The sequence below is a fragment of the Eschscholzia californica genome, unplaced genomic scaffold (assembly GCF_041429995.1).
Source record: "Eschscholzia californica isolate CP2 unplaced genomic scaffold, dmEscCali1.0.p SCAF_3, whole genome shotgun sequence".
NCBI classification, from domain to species: Eukaryota; Viridiplantae; Streptophyta; class Magnoliopsida; order Ranunculales; family Papaveraceae; genus Eschscholzia; species Eschscholzia californica.
In genome coordinates this window covers 65,117,043-65,134,359 of record NW_028238420.1, presented here as the reverse complement: position 1 = coordinate 65,134,359, position 17,317 = coordinate 65,117,043, and the positions used below count along the sequence as shown (strand labels likewise).

The following is a 17,317-nucleotide window of genomic DNA, read 5'->3' as shown; positions in this document are numbered from 1 at the left end:
GTGTCTCTAATGCTTTAATTTTGATCTACGAAACCGCGAATCACTGCAAGCCGCATAAAATTTCTGTCCACAATACTCTGCCTAATTTTTCTTGTTTCCTATCGTTACTCTAATTTGGTGGTGTGGTTCTTAGTTCTCTTACAAAATCATGCATGCAATATTGCAATCTATATTAGCAAGACCAGTCAATCAACTACTCTCTGAAAGAGACAATAAAACATAAAATTCATGTAAGTTGTTAGGTGACTATCTAACACTCAATCATATAAAATATAATTAAACTCCAAATCTTTTTTATATATTTTTTTAGTGAAACAACCATCAACTAACCAATTTTCTTTAATAAACCAAGAGAGGAAGAAATCAAATTTTTTTTCTTTAATTAACTTCAGAGATTGTGTGACAAAATATGATCTAGAGTCTAGAGTATGTCATGTTTGGTAGTATTTTAGGTTATATTTCCTCTATGGTTTAACGACCGTCTCTATTTTTCCTGCTTATCACGTAGTATATAGTTAATGTCTTTAATGTAATTACGAGTTTCTGTTTTATTGAAAAAACATAAACTTCAACCAAAAAGGTTCTTCATTGTGGTCTAATTGTGATGCTTTTTGGAAGTCTAGTTTAACATTTTCATGGTTATCACTAGTTTAAAAGGAAAAGAACTTTCCATTGGCCCTTAAAACAATCCGCCTTCACAAAAGTATTACATAAATATTAAACCAAACTCGATATTTGGTAGTATGGTTCTTCGACTTCTTCGAAAATAAAATGACCCGTAACATAAAAAAAATACAAATTAATAACAAACACTTAATTTTTAATTGAATATTATGACTTAGGAAATAACTTCAAGGAGATCTTGAAGGTTAAGCTCAAACTTTGGCATGTCTTCCTCTTCTAAATTCACCCAAACTTCAATTCCTTCACCACATTTTGTATCCATCAACACAATCCCATTCTTGTATAAAACCCTACTAAAACAACTAGTTACCCATGTTGGTTTCCCCCACCCAAAATCAATTTCATATAATGGTAACCTACACCAACTACTCATCCAAAAATCTTCCAACTCTTCTGGATTCTTGACTATAATTGAATCATCCGCAATAAATTTCAAGAACCCATGATCATTTTGTATTCTCTTTACATGATCTCCATTTACTTGACTTATTGCTTCTCTTACTTGTCCAACAATTTCATCTAACTCAGCCAACCCATTAGACTCTTTTGTCCACGTCATCGTGTTCAATGGTGCTTTTGCTAAGCCAAGTAGATTACCGAATGATTCATTTAGCAAATACGGGTCAATCCTTTTTCGCATGTTAACAACGTGGTTAACCATATATAAAGGAGGAGGTTTTGACTCCGAAACCCATTTGTCTCTACTCACATCAATAGCTGCCTTTGCTATTAGAGCCGATACTGCCTCGACACGACTCGTGGGCCGATACTTATTCGACCCATTTTCCGATGATTCCGTAGCTAGTATTTTTCCTCGTGCAGAGGTTATCTTCGCGGGTTCGAAGACAAACCTCTTTGTGACTAGTTTCTCTCCTTTGACGACCCCACGACACGCGGTCTCCGGCACAATAGGTGTTTCTTCATCAATAGGGAAAAGACTAGCAGAGTCAAAACTAGGGCAAATGGTTTTGGTAGCTCCACTAAATGTGGCTGCCCAACTTTTAATGAATGCAACCATGGTGGTTGCATCTGCTATCTTATGTGAAACACATACAGATATAGCTAGTCCACCACAGTCAAACTTGTTGACTTGTATACAAACAAGTTCACCCTTGGTCAAGCTATTAGAAAGTACATGAGATGGTAGAAGTTTATGAAGTAAATCTGCAGCTGGTACCATAAACTCTTTGATCTCGCAATCAACTCTTGCTTCACAATAACCGACACCCTCGTCGTTACAGTCAATGAAGATGTTATCTTTAACCCTACCAGCTAATGGGTAATATGGGATCAGGGTTTCCGAAAGGGAGCTCTTGAGTCGTTCGGATACATTGTTGTGATCGAAATGACCAGTTGAAGGGTAGAAGACAATGATAGGAACATAGACAGGAGGAGGAAAGTGATCAAGAATAGACAGGTTGAATGTTTTAAGGTTAGGGGGAGTTGGTGATGCTGGTTTAATGGCTTCCTTGGTTAGTACTTCCACCTTTATCCCCATTAAAACACTAATTCAAGAAGAAGAAAAAGATAAAGAGCTTTGATTCAAACAAGACAAACTTTCAACAAGTTAATGATGATGAAATAAGAAAAAGTTGGTGTTCAATTATTCACTTGTAAGGACTTGTATATATAGGCAATTAGAGATAGAATCAAGGACTTAATAAGACTACTTTTTTTTTTGTATACTTAAATATAATACTTTGAAAATTCTTTTTTCTTTATCCTTTTAGTGCATTAGTCTTAATTATAAATAAGTTCCATTATTGGCTAATTACTTTCTTTTTTATAATAAAATGTTTCCTAAAAGTTGAGTAACAACAACCTCATCACTATAATAGCTACAAAAAATTATAATTAATTCATATGCCTCTTGTAAATTTACTAGTTAGAAACACTCTCTGATATTCGTTAAAGAGAAGATTAAAGTTTTTTTTTGGGTCAAATCTGAAATTTGAATCGGGTTCAATTCAGATTTCAGATATTTGTTTATTTTATTGAACATAATATAACATTTTAGGTGAATACATAGACTACAAGTCTGAATGAAATGAATAAAAATAATTATAATTAGCTCATAAATAGAAGTCACCGGATTAGGCGGGCAAGGTATCGAACTAGTAACCCTAACCTCTAGGCGCAACCGAAGATGATATGGAGTGTTTTATTATATGAAAAGTAAAATTAAAATAAAATAAAACAGAGGTAGGATGCACGTAAACATAAGGATTAGGAATGCCTTTGACAAAATTAGTATATGGAAAATACCATTCTTTTTCACTAGTTGTTAAACTCCAACCACCCGATTACATTTTCAATCCTACTTTACATTTATTAATTAATATTTAATTAGGTTTAAAATTATTAAATTCCAACCACTCCTAAAAATTCAACTTATTTATTTATTTATTTTTTTTATTGATACTTGATATTTCACCTATAACAAGGTATCCGGTAGGTTTAGGAGATAACCAATTAAATTTATATTCACCATTTCCCCACTTTTTATGGAAGAATTGGGCAAAGACATAGTCTGATTTGATTTTTGAAGGATAAATTCGGATAATATATTATGAATAATGTTATATTTACTTAACTATATATATATAGTTACCTAACATGCTGTAAAACGTAACGCTATTTTTTTAAACGACAAGAGATTCGTTTTTATTCAGAAAAATTTAAAAGGTTAAAGAAAAGTTAATCACTTTTTTTAAGACCGAAAAGGAAAATACCCCTGTGTCAAATTCTGTTGACTAAAGTCTGTATGTCCGAAAACTTTTCTTCATGCCCAAAACTTCGGCCTTTCTTAATCAATTAATGTCATGGGATGAACCCTCATGAAATTGTAAATCGTGAATGCAGTTTCGCAAGGGCGTAACATGAATTTCTCTCCACTATGGAGAGCCCAGTCTAAATGTTGTTGACTAGAAAAAAGCAAATCCAACCATAGTAAGTCAATTGACTAAAGTAGACCATATCAACATCTCAACCAAGCTATAATGAGACACGTAAATAACGTGGCGGATCAAGAAGACAAAGGTCTGATCAACAAGTGTTCAAGTATATTAATCGTCAAACTTTTGTCTTTAGGCAAATATCAGTTGTGGTTGTTTACTGATTTTCATTCTATTTAGTTGTAATAAACGCCTCCTGCAAAGCTTGGAACCATCAGCTGTCCTCACCATGACCAAGCCATGAGTCCATGAGCATGCTCAAAAATGAAACTAAAGAGGGTGGTGGTTCTGCTTTCTCTCCTGCCATTGTCAATATTTTGTCACGTCCATTTTCTTCGACTTTGGGTTTTATACCAATTCCTTCACCAAAAAAAAAAAAGAAAACCAATGTTCAACAACAACAAAAAAAAAAAAAAAAATTCCAAAAAAAAAAGAGTTAATTCCTATTTGGCCCCCTATTTGTGACCAGCTTCTTTTATGACCCCCTATTTTCTGTAAATTCAAATATGACCCCTATTTTTAATGTAAATGTCCTAACTACCCTTCCTATAAATATTTTTTCAAAAAAAAAAACATAATTCCACCTCACTTCCCTCTCCACCACTTATCTTTCTCCACGTCACCTCTCTCTCCAAGTCACCTCTCTCTCTCTCCAACTCACCACTCTCTTCTCCAACATTTTCCGGCCGGCGACCTTCATCGGAGAAGAGAGTGGTGAGTTGGAGAGAGGTGAGTTGGAGAGAGAGGTGACGTGGAGAGAGATAAGTGGTGGAGAGGTAAGTGAGGTGGAATTATGTTTTTTTTTTTTTTTTTGAAAAAATCTATATAGGAAGGGTAGTTAGGACATTTACATCAAAAAAGGGAGCCATATTTGAATTTACAGAAAATAAGAGGCCATAAAAGAAGCTGGTCACAAAGTAGGGGGCAAAATAGGAATTAACTAAAAAAAACAATATTAGTACCTAGTCTTCTTTCTATTGAAGAATCTCACTAGGAGAAGGTAATGGCCACAATTTTATACCGTGCTAATAAAATAAACCGTTGGTAACAAATAGTACCATGGTTTTGTAGCCGCCTCTAATAACTCTAAAACGGTCGTCAGAGTACCATCGGGAATTGTATTAGAAAAACTGTTGCGAGGTACTTATGGAAACACGACGTGACAACGTTTATTCCTAGCTCTATAATGAATTTTTTTTTGGAAACCAAGTAAGTAGTGTTGAACACTTTTGACGACGTTTTTTACTAGCTTTTGTGCTACTTTTCGTGACACTTTTCAGAATTTTCAAGACTCTTGACAACCTTTCTGTAACAAATCTAAAAAAACATTTGTGTAACACTTCTTTTGTTTTTATTGTCGATTTGCACGACCTTGTTTTCATTACCTTGGGTGATGGTTTTTGCACCACTTTCCACAACACTATTCACGTCACAGTCGACACATTTTTTTGCCGGTTTTAGCAACACTTTCAACAGTGTTCTTCACAATGTTTTTTCTTAATACTTTAGGCCACACTTATTGGCAATTTTGTGACAGTTTCTCTATCCCTTACATTACGTTGTTTTGACACTTATGGTGACGCTTGTTACAACGCTTTTCACACCACTTACTTTTTTTTGAAAGGTTAACATACTTTAAAGGGTATTAATCCGTGTCTTGAACCCATGACTTCGAGGGTGACCAACTTGATATCACTTTAGTTGACAATTTTTGTGAAGCTTTTTGTGACACTCTTTGTAACCCTTTTAGCAGTCTTTTTTATTACTAAGCATTTTACGGTTTCTGACATTTTGGTGACAATTGTCTCAATATTTTGACAACACTTTGCATTATACTTTCGCGATGTTATTGCAGCAGTTTGGAGACACTTCTTGTGACATTTTGCAACACTATTCTCAAGGCTTTTTGGGGTGCTTTTGACCTTTTCTTTTTACAATGCTTTAGCCATACTTTGGCTGACGATTTTTCAATACTTTTGACAACACTTATACTAACACATCAGATAACATTTTCAAGAATGAGCTGAACGATCAAGCAGTTGGCAAATTACATAATCAAATGACTTATCTATTACTCTGTTTATTTAGGGTATACATACTTTATAACTTACCTCCCTTTTCTAAGAACAGATGAAAATAGTTCATCGTTTGAGTCATTCGATCTCAATCCAATCTCAAAACCAATCAACAAAAAACTGAAGCTGAAGTAGAAAGCAAATAGATTTATAGTGAAGCAAAACAATGATATCCTCCATTAAGACAAATACCCAAGAGCTCAATATTCTGCTTCCAAACAGGGAACTAATCGTTCTTTTCGACATTCATGTAGGACTATAATATTATTGAACAACAGAATTTACCATTACAAACAACAGCTTCAAAAAAAACCTCCAAAATCGAGGAAACCCTTTCTCCTATTAAGAAGTACTAGTAGAAGAAAGAGAGGAAGAACCCGATAGAGGCGAAGAAAGTCGATGTGACAATTGCAGGCGAAAAAGCACCAGCAGCACCACCAACACTAGTACCATTCTTGGCGCTGGGACCAGGAGCTGGGACCGGGGCATGTACATGTCCTTTTTGACCCATAGGTGCTGCTGCTGGAGCATGTACATGTCCTTTATGGGCCAAGGCTACTTCTGAGATGCAAGCCAACACCAAGATCACCATTACCATACAAACTGCAGATATCTTGATTGCCATTTCAATAGAAAATACACACAAACCCAAAGACCCAAAATAAATTTTTGACAAGAGAAATGAGGAGCTTGTTGGCTCACAAAGATCTTCAATTCTATCTAACTCTTAGGTTAGTAGCTCTATATATATAGAGAGAAAGGAAAGGAATTGGTATAGCTAATAATATTTTGAATGAGTTTGGGTACCTTGTCATTGTAATATAATACTAAAACTTGTACTATTTAATGTGGAGTTGTAAGAAAAATCAAAGGAACGAGTCTCTAACAAGAATTTGGATTAAGACATTTTGAAGACAATAATAATAATATGGACCAATTCAAGATATTACTTTTTCTCACCCAACCCCTGAAGACTTGTATGCAGTTTTAATTCTATTCACATCGATCTATTCATTTTTCGAGAGCATATTCTATTTAGAAAAGGTTTGATATTTGGGTTTCAGACGACCTGAGTACTAGAGTTGACTTTAGGTGATAATAATCACCTATATACTACTGAACATGAAATGGCATTGCCATGATGGAGAAACAAAATACGAAATCGTTTGAAGATCTCAATCGAAATCCAAAACCAACCTACAAGTAAAGAATTTTATTGAGAAACATAGAAATGAAAGCTAACTTCAATAGAAAAAAACAATGGTCATGTGCTCCATCTATACAAGTTATGGAAGAACTCGGTCTTTGATCTGCTAGGGAGCAGTTGAGGAATTATTTTCAACATCGATGAAGAAATGTACTATTATCGAACAAAAATGATATTCCCATGCACACGCATAAAACACAATAAAACAAATCCCAAATATCAATTTTCTTTCTTCTATAAGAACCACTAGTAGAAGAAAGAGAGCCATAACCTGACCTGAGGCAAAGAAAGTTTAGGTGACGAACACAGGAGAAAAGCAGTAAAGCACCACCCCCAACAACATTTGTACCATTCTTGGTGCTGCGACCAGTAGATGGTCCATGTGCATGTTAATGTCTTTTACGACCAACAGATGCCAGGGCATGGGTATGTCCTCCGTGACCCAGAGCCGCTGGGGCATGTCCTTTGTGACTCATGGGCGCAAGGGCACCAGTAGGTACTTTTACTGGGGCATGAGAATGTCCTCCGTGACCCATAGGTGCTGAGGCACGGCCATGTTCCTCTGTAGGTGTCGAGGCACCGATATGTCCTTTGTGACCCATAGGCGACAGGGCAAGGGACTGTCCTTTGTGACCCGTAGACGTCGGAGCATGTGTGTTCCCTTTGTGACCCATTGGCGCTGGGGGCAGGTGCAGGTCTTTATTGCCCGTAGGCAATGGGGCATGAGCATGTCCTTGAATGACCCAAAGCTATCTCTGTCATGCAAAAATCCCAAGATCATCCTAACAATACAAACTGCAGAGATCTTGATTTTCATTGAAAAGGAAATATACGAGAAAATGCGAAAATGATGCAGAAAGCCAAAGAGCCAAAACAGTTTTCTCGGAAGAGCTAAGGAAGAGAAAATGCAGAACTTGTTGGTGTATACAGGTCTTCCAAATTTCGGATAAATCTTAGGAGTACTATAAACACACACACACACACATAAAGTGAGGTGATATCGATATTTAAGATTAAGTAATATTCCGAATGATGATGCCTGTAATTTGGAGATAGAAACTTGTATGGGTATATTGATGAATTGAATCAAATTCATGAATAGATGATGAACTGTGACTAATTGACGTTCGACGATGATTGGGTACCAGAAATGTTTTCTTATGGGTTTTAATAATACAAGTATTGGGGTTTTATGTTCTAACTAGAATTTGATATGGGCTTATGACTGTTTATCTTCGAGGAAGAACTTGGTTTTATGGTGTTCTTCTAATAATTCATATCTTACGGAAATTGTTTCTAAAAAATTTAAGAAATTACAACATGAAATCATTTGTTTAAGTTAGATCTTAATCCAAGCCCAAAACCATGTAAAAAAAAAAAGTTAAAATTGCAGTAGAAAGCAAATAGATATATTAAGAAACATACAAATGAAAGAAACTATCATTGAACAAAACAATGATTTCCTCAATTAGGACAAGTTACCCATGATTAACTTAACAAGTTCGAAGGAATCATTCTTTTCGACATCGATGAAGGACTATACGATTATTGAACAGAAAATGGTTACAACGAGAACAACATATTGAGATATCAATACAATAGCAAACCATAAAGATGATTTCCTTTCTACTAGAATTTCTAGTAGAAGAAAGACAGCAAGAGCCCGATAAAGGTGAAGAAAGTCGACATGACAATGGCAGGAGAGAAAGTTGTAGCAGCATTTCCACCAACATTAGTATCATTCTTGGGCATGTTCATGGGACCCATAGCTGGGTCATGTGGATGCCATTCATGACCCATAGGTGCTGGGGCAGGTGCATTTCCTTCATGGCCCTTAGGTGCTGGGGCATGTACATGTCCTTCATGGGCCAAACCTACTTCTAAGATGAAAACGAACACCAACATCACCATACAAACTGCAGATATCTTGATTGCCATTTCAAAGGAGATGAATGATAGAATGAAAAGCAAGATTGCAAACCAAAGACCCAAGATTGATTTTTAAGAAGATAAATGAAGAACTTGTTGGGTTTAACCAGGTTTGCCAATTGTGTACATATATATGTGTGTGTGGTGTACGGGAGCTCATGTTTATGTGTGTTTTTTCTGTGTGTATCAGTTTATGCAAAGTAAGGGAATAGGTATATCTCATATTTAGTTACATCCTGGATGAGCTCATCCTTTTAATATAAACTATTGGTGAATTAGCATCTCCTAGTACTTCGGTTAAGACTATTGGTGAATCAGACTGATTTGGAGTCCCACACAAAGCAAATCCCAATTAAGACACCGTCGTTTGAAATAGCGTCAAATAACTGTTGCACTCAAGTCAGACTCAGACAAGTCAATGTCAGACGAGTAACATTCAGAAAAAAAAATTGAAGGTTATTAAGACGAAGATGGTTGACTCGTCGAATGCCAAATTTAGAAAGAAAGTCATGTACTACTTGGTGTAGTTATCATGGTGCATGCCTCTTTCAAGGGCAAGTAAAGAATCTTCTATAAAGCACGAAAAATGCCAATTTCATATCACAATTATACAAAAATAGCCAGAAAAATGAGTAATTGGTATTTAGGTAAACTAAGGATCTTTATTTGTTTGCAACACTGATATCCTACGAAGTCCTGGTTAAACATATAATCATGTCTGAATTTTCTACAATGCACACTTTCCATGCAATTAGGTAACGACCGATGAATAGAGAGAAAGTCGGGTTTGAACCTCTCACCTCATGAGGCTAACTTACTGAGCGGAGTTCTACCACTCTGACTAACCAACTCTTAGCTTCTGTTGTGAGTGTTTTCTTCATCTGGTTATTATAAGTATCTCACATTGCTCGGGAGAGCGTCCGGAGTCTGGCCTTTATGTGTCTGTTCAAGCTTTGCAAGTGTCAAGGCTTTTTAGTTGGACTCGTGGAGCCTTCGCTAGGAATAAAACCCCGTACCTTGTTGGGCTCGGGCCTTAGTGTCAAAAGCGGGGACGTTATCAATAAACTTGGGGTGTTCCAGTAAGTATTGCTCACTCACATTCTATGAGAATGGTGTAACTTCTTATGACGTTCAAACTCAACTAGTGAGGGCTCGAAAGAAAGCAATTGGCCTATGGTCTAAGCGGATAAAGGCCGCAGCTAACCGTGAAACACTCCTTCCTGGAGTTTGGCCTCAATGGTGTCAGAGATGCAGGCAAGATACACCACCACTACCACCATCACAAACCGCCACCACCGCTAGATCCAGCACTAAACTTAATTGGTACTATGGTCAGGAGCTTGAGAAGTGGCAGGGGTATGTGTTCTGTGATGTGTGGGAGAGTGGTAGCTAGGGCATGGCAATGCTCTTGCTGTAGTACCCACCTTCACCTCTCTGGCGCTGCCATCCCTCATCACTCGGGCCACTTCCAGGAAACATGTACTAGTAGAATCAATATCTCAATGATCACAATAACTTAGAAATTTTGCAATCTGAATGAACAAGATTCATTCAAAATTCCTATTTAGAATTTGAGATTACCTTGTTTCTTTTACTCTTCTAATAACTACTAAAACTTGGTATTTCTTCAATAATCGGGCCGATCAAGAAGCTTTTGACCTATGGAGTAGCTAGTTGATTAAAAGAACGAAATTAGGAAGAATACAATAAAGAAACATAAAATGAAACCATCCGATTCATTCGATATCTCAATCCAACCCAAACCAAAAACCAACAAACAAGAATTGAAATGAAGTATAAAGCAAATAGAATTATTAGGAAACATACAAATGAAAGTAAACAACTCTCATAGAACAAACCAATTCAATGTCCTTCATCTATACAAGTCACCCAATTAAGAGTCGTTTTCTTCGACAATGATGAAGGACTATATACTATATTATTGAACCCCCAAAAAAAAATTAAAGACATAAACAAAACATTCAAATATAAACACAATAGAACAATCTCAAAGGACTCATTTCCTTTCTTATCTAGTAATAAGTACTAGTAGAAGAAAGAGAGCAAGAATCCGGCAGAGGCGAAGAGAGTCGATGTAACGATTGCAGGAGAGAAAGCAGCAGCAGCACTATCTTTAGTTTCATTTTTGGGCATGGGTCCCATGGCTGGTGCATGTACATGTCCTTCATGGGCCAAAGCTACTTGTGAGATGCAACCAAGCACTAATATCACCATAACCACAAGAACTGCAGAGATCTTGGTTGCCATTTCAATGAAACAAGATAGAAAACCAAAGACCCAAAATATATTTTTAAGAAGAGAAATGAAGAACTTTTTGGTTTACAAATATCTTCCAATTCTGTCTAACTCTTAGGATTGATTGCTATATATAATAGAGAGGGAGAAAGATCTTACTTAGTATTATTTTGAATGAGTTTTGAGTAAATTATCCTTCTAAATATAAAACTAAAATTTGTACTATTCAACTTAGAGTTTTGAAAAATCAATGGAAATAGTCTCTCATAAGTCTTGGATTAAGACATTTTGATGACAATAATGTGGACTAATTCAAGATGTGACTTTTCTCTCTCTGCCCCTAAAGACTTGTACTATGCAATTTTAAGTCTATCCACATCTCTCTATTTGTTTTTAGAGCCTCATGTTTTAAAAAGGTTATGATAATATTTTTTACAAGTTGACCCTCTAGAGATAAACAAAAAATTCCATAGTAGACATTGATATTTTTTTTTTTTGAAAAGACAAGATTATATTAATTGGGCACGACTTCGCATATGAGCTTTCTTAGTAGTCTGTAAGGTTGTCGGTGATATTTAAAGACATATATACTTGTAGTAGTATAAAAGTTTTGTACCTCCTTTGAAAACTTAGAAATGATGAATTCAAATGTTGAGTATGGTAGGTTACACGCCAGACTAATTCCATGTTATGTATTGGTACACAGACAATAATTAAACAGAGTAAAGTAGTTCATTCTGCTCATCAAGGTTGATTTTTATACGCTTTAGTTATAATATTTACTTTTACTTATTACATCCTTATAACATCTCATGTGATAGTGCTAAAAAGTTTTTTTTTATGCAAACTTGATATGTTGCTTTGGTGGTGTTTAAAAATAGTAATGAAAGGCCAAATGGTTGACTTATCAAATGCCAACCATGTTGATTTTGATAAAATAGTGGTACTTATATAAACTAATTTGCAGTACTTGTAGTACTAGCAGTACAGTCTTAGGTTTCTCAATGTCAAATTTTAAAATTCACAAATGATCAATCTTGTTCTACTTGGTGTAGTTTCTATATACTATCATTCTTCAATAAAATTGCAACAAATTTTTTTTTTCAATAAAAACCAATCTTATGAATTTTTGTAACTTTGTCGGAAGAAAAGCTTTATTAGATTCAAATCTTTTGTTACTCCCACTAGGTGGGGACATGAGACATTTTTTGGGCAGCAAAGGTCGGGACATAGGACATCTTCGGCAACAAGGCCCGAGACATAAGAGATCTTAGAGTATAAATGGGTCGTGGTGAATGGGAAAGTCTGATCCAACCACTAATTGTGCCTGACCAGTTTAGACACATAGCATGACATGTTTAGAGTCGCTACACCGCACCTTATTATATAACTCTAGTACAAAGTCAATTGAAATGGACGGCCGTAATTGTATATTATTTCAATTGCATTTGACTTTTATAATCAATTGGGTATTTACCAATATTAGCTAACATATGATGTCCACACAATGGAGTCGTGTATGTCACTTTATAAACTATATCATATTATATAATGCAGGTCGAACCAATGAACTTAATTTTTCCTCTTATAACTTTCAAGTAATACAAAATGTACACGTGTTGTGGTAAAGATGTTTTTTTCACTTTAATTTACTATACCTAGCCATACGATCCGAGGGAGATGAGAATTTTAGTCAAAGTGAGAGAGGAGTTTGTTAATTCATAGTTTGAGAAGTGAGAATATCTGAGACCAACAAAACAATAATAGTTTACAACTTCTAAGTTTCAGATATCGGGATGATATCCTTCTCGTGTTCCAAACATGAACTAAAAATTTGCACCAAGCTATATTACATTGCCAAATTATGCTCCACCTTTAACAATCTTTGGCTAGAGAGGTTACATCTTTGGCTAGAGAGGTTACCAACTTGGTTTCCACCATCTGCGTCAAAGGTTCGAGACACCGAGGCACGACTTAGCTATCGGAGGGATAATTTGACCTTCTATTTTTGTCTGGAATTTGATAAAGATCACACACGACAGCTGATATAAATTACTGTTTACGTAAATCGACCCAAAACAGTAGAGTATTAGTGTCAACAATCGATAACGACATCCTTTAAAAATACTTTGATCTTCCAAAAAGGAAAATTTTATATCGTACTCCTAAACTTAATATTGGGTCAGTGATGAAAAGCCCAACAATTGCGTTATGTGGGCAATATGGTCCACAACCAACAGGCCCAGCATGTGGATAAGAGAAGGAGAGAGAAAAAGATGATTTGTCTTCTCAATATCCACTTGGAGAGTAAAATACAGCCGAAGAGGAGAGATAGATAGAGAAGATTAGAGCTTGTGTTTCTGTGATTTCTAGACCATTAATGGATGTGGGTATGTCTCTAAACGCCCTAGTTCAACTTCCCTTATCATCTTCAAGAAGAACACGTGAAGATTTGCTCTTAAAATCACACTCTCTTTTCACTAGTAGTACAATTCAAACACCAACAACCCACAAGCAACAAAGAAGAAGAAATCATGGTGGTGGTTTGGTAGTTCAAGCTAAACAAAAAAGAGGGATGCAAGCTCGTCAGTTCAATAATCAAAGAACAGCTCCTCCTTCATTACCCAAAATTGAAGAAGATGGAAACCCTAAATTTGTCATCTTTATCCGCATGGCCAATGTTTGTTTACACTACTTATTCTCTCATTTTCCTTCTTAAATTTCACTTCACTATCTATACTTGATGGGTTTCTCATTAATTGACTTCCTATATGCTTATTCACCACTCCTTTGTTTTCTGAGTACAATCTTATTACTAGTGATGCATCATTCTGTGATAGATTCTAGGAATTCATGAAAATTTCTATCTTTTCTAGGAAAATTTTTGTGATAGTTCGGGATAGCTCCGGCCCAGTGTCCGGAGCTTGGGCCTTAGTGCACGCTCAAGCTTAGTAAATGCCGAGGCCTTTCAGGTGGCATCGTGGAGCCTCTGCTAGGAACATAATCCCCATGACCGCGGAGTTTAGACCTTGGTGTCAAAGTTGTATTCAAGCCTTTTGGATGTGGAGCTTTCCCCAAGAACAAAACCCTGTACCCACAGGTGTGGGCTTGGGTGTTAGAAGCAGGGACAATATCGATAATTGTTAAGCCTTGGAATGTTGCATTTTTTTTCTTCCCCAAATGATCTTAGATCAACTGTCCAATTGTAAGGATTTCGAAGGAATTAGAATGTCTTGGAGCTTTGGGGCCAAAGCTTTTAGGGGGGGGGGGGGGGTAACTTGTACATATTAATATATGTTTAAGGATGCTTTTTTGAATGCTTCTTTCTTGGTATATAAGAGAACAAGTTGTTGAAAGAAGAGAATAAAATGAAGAAAAAGGAATAGATAGATGGATGACAACATCCAGGCTAGGTTACATTCTGAAAATCTTTGTCTGGGATCTTCTTAGAAGTCTCAATTGAAGATCTCGAACCTCACCTGCTGACATTTTTGTATACTCATTCGGCAAGAGAGTTTTCTAAAAATTACTTATGTGTCTTCAAAAAACTAGCAATGGGTATCCTAGGTTCTCTTCTCTAATTGGAATCCACCATGAGGGAATAATTCATAGACATGTGTGGTTCTCAAAAGCTGATATGGCTGATTTAGAGTGTCAGACGTTACCCACAAAATATTATGGACTGTCTTAGAGCCCATGAAGTAAAACCGGCCTTTGGGTCTGTTTTTATTTCAGGGCCCTAGTCCGCATACCTATAAAGCTTGCTGCAACATCATTGCTCTAGTATATCTTTGTATTCGGTCAGGCTTCTCCCGCTTATCATAATAATAAAAAAACATCATTGCTCTAGTATATCTAAGGTCCTTTTTTGAGTTTGCAATTATGCGTTGTGGTACATATAGATTTGTTAGAGTATGTAATTACAAATATATAACGTGGATGGCATTTGGAACAGGTTTATCTCTGGTACCCACTTAGTCTTATAACAGGTGGGACAACTGCAAAGATAATGGTTGCAGCCAAAGATAATTTTCTTGGAAAATATATCTACAAGGACACAATTACAAGGAATATCGCAGCTGTGATTTATAGAGTTACGTTATCAAAATCTACTTCTTATTTTCCTTGTAGTTGCAATTCGGGGTCATCTTAAAGTGAGAATTACTGACTGGTTTTTTATGAACAGGATGAGAAGGAGATTCAAAAAACGGCATTAAGACAAAATCGTGTTCTGAGGACGTGCACAGAGTTTAAATATGGCTACAAACTTGTTGTATGGCTTGTCACAATCTAAGCTCTTCTAGTTATACGCATATAAGAAAATAGCTTTGTGCTTATTTTAAATCGTTTTCACCGAATCTGCAGGAGAACAGCAACTTGCGTGCTGCACTTTCAAGTAATGATGTTATTGAAGTGAGTTTGTTTTTCGTCTCTTATACTATCTTTCGTTTTCACTTCAAACTGTGGTATTCCGATTCTTGACGACCTAGGTATGCAGATTTTAACTATATCCACGAAACCTGTGGGGTGTGGGATGCTCTAAGAAGGGCCACCACTATTGCCAATTTCCGTTAGACGTCTTTCTTGCTTTCTTGATGATTAAAACACTTGGAAAGGTACACCAAAGTATATCATGAGGACCGATTAGTCTACTTGTGACTTTCAATGTTATTTGCCCAGCACCTTGACACCCTGATTTCCCTTGTTGGCCATCAATTATGTGCCAAAAACACTTTCAAGTGAAATTTGTGCTTTACCTTTTCTCCTTCGTAGATTATCTTTATCTTCGTTATATTCTTGCAGCCATATCGATTATTGGGTGAACTTATAGCGGTTCTCATATCATTTGCAGATTCCAACGAAAGACGAGCTCAAAACCGTGCTGGACAAAGTGTTGAACTTCTTTGGAGATGCTAAGGAGAAGTTAACATCCCTAAGTTTAACAAGCGAGGAGGAGGCCGTTGAAGAACCCAAGGAGAAATCCAAGTGAGTTTTAAAGATACAGGCCCTGATCATTTGTTTAAAATACCTTTTCCTATTCCTCTTCCCTGTTCCTGCCCGAGAATAGTCCCACATGATAATCGAAAGTCGCATGATCAAGAAAATTATACCTACGGACTTTTGTAGTCTCTGTCAATGGGTTTTGAGTTGGATGTCCACAAACTTAATGTGATTTCAGAGCTTGTTTATAATGCTTACTCCAAAATCAAGTCGCTAAACCGCCTAACATGACTCTGTCAAGTTTCCAAATTTCAATTTCCTTCCTAGAGCGCTTATAAGTAGTTAATAGTTTTAATCGGAGTAATGGTCGGTCTATATCTTTGCCCTCATACAATTACACTCATAATGTCATAGGGTGAAAGGCTAAAAAACGGAAAGCTACCTTCTCCTCGGAGTGCTTCGAAAATGATCGACTTAAAAGACAAGGAAACTTCCCCTCGCATATACATGCTACAAAAAACATGAGGTTAGTGTATAGAATGAATGTTGAATGTAATCGTGAAGCTCTGATTATAATCTTCAAATTCGGTAAATAACTATTTGTTTTTCCAGCATCATTTTTTTATGAGAAGGACATAAAAAAATTTAAGATAGCGATTAGTAGTATGTTTGTGCAGATTTGCATTCGTAGGTTGTGATTGATTTGTTTTTTATAAGGGTCCGAGTCTAAATTAGCTGAGTTGCTGAACTGTTTTACCAATAATTCATTAGAGTTTAAGATTTACATTGGCGATTTTTCCACGTAAATATGCAAGCACAGGCGCAATAAGAGTTCAAACAGTTCAGGTGGTTCCTCGAGCCTTCTCTAGGAACAAGTCCTGTACATGAGGCTTGATTGTTGGGTTATCAAAAGTGGTCGCGGAAGCGAGGATGACTCGACTGGAGTAATTTAGTGGTCCTATATCGCAGACATGTAACACGAGCTAAACTTAAGTGAGTTTTAAGTCTTCTCCATAGACTAGGGTGTAGAGCTTTTGCTAAAAAAGAAACTCTGTTTTGGTTAGGTTTAGGCTGTCATTACAAAAGCAAGAAAATTATTGAAAATTGTCATAGACACCACAGTTTTTGTTCTTGTCTTCTTGACATGGACTGAAGTTGTCCCTGTGGCATTAATTTTTACTCCACCATAAATGAGGAAGATGAAAGAATAGAAGAAGATGCAGAAGAAAGGCAAACAAACAAATAAGGCTTCACTGAAAGTTCATGGGGAG

The 17,317-nt window shown here is 36.3% G+C and overlaps 2 protein-coding genes across 3 annotated transcripts; one reads left to right on the top strand and one right to left on the bottom strand.

The window, feature by feature from the left end:
* Nucleotides 1-649: 649 nt before the first annotated feature.
* Nucleotides 650-2,279, bottom strand: LOC147553405 (salutaridinol 7-O-acetyltransferase-like). The gene has a single exon (XM_086665983.1). It carries the CDS (start codon nucleotides 2,180-2,182, stop codon nucleotides 839-841), a length of 1,344 nt encoding a protein of 447 aa, XP_086522109.1. The 5' UTR covers nucleotides 2,183-2,279; the 3' UTR covers nucleotides 650-838.
* An 11,040-nt stretch (nucleotides 2,280-13,319) lies between these two features.
* LOC147553404 (multidrug resistance protein) lies at nucleotides 13,320-16,712 on the top strand. 2 transcript variants are annotated; one of them, XM_086666383.1, is made up of 6 exons: nucleotides 13,320-13,785; nucleotides 15,061-15,198; nucleotides 15,292-15,378; nucleotides 15,471-15,518; nucleotides 15,958-16,091; nucleotides 16,461-16,712. In XM_086666383.1, the coding sequence occupies exons 1-6, from the start codon at nucleotides 13,486-13,488 to the stop codon at nucleotides 16,471-16,473; spliced, it is 720 nt and encodes a 239-aa protein (XP_086522509.1). In that variant the 5' UTR covers nucleotides 13,320-13,485; the 3' UTR covers nucleotides 16,474-16,712. The 2 variants fall into 2 exon arrangements, with proteins under 2 accessions (XP_086522509.1, XP_086522510.1); XM_086666384.1 differs by lacking the exon at nucleotides 16,461-16,712 and having other exon boundaries at nucleotides 13,337-13,785; nucleotides 15,958-16,095.
* The last annotated feature ends 605 nt before the right edge of the window (nucleotides 16,713-17,317 follow it).

Bases quoted from the DNA above. Each gene is read 5' to 3' on its own strand.
- LOC147553405 (XM_086665983.1), bottom strand. From the start codon at position 2,182: ATGGGGATAAAGGTGGAAGTACTAACCAAGGAAGCCATTAAACCAGCA.
- LOC147553404 (XM_086666383.1), top strand. From the start codon at position 13,486: ATGGATGTGGGTATGTCTCTAAACGCCCTAGTTCAACTTCCCTTATCA. The intron at 15,379-15,470 runs GTATGGCTTGTC...CCGAATCTGCAG, and splicing joins AATATGGCTACAAACTTGTT to GAGAACAGCAACTTGCGTGC. The intron at 15,519-15,957 runs GTGAGTTTGTTT...TATCATTTGCAG, and splicing joins CAAGTAATGATGTTATTGAA to ATTCCAACGAAAGACGAGCT.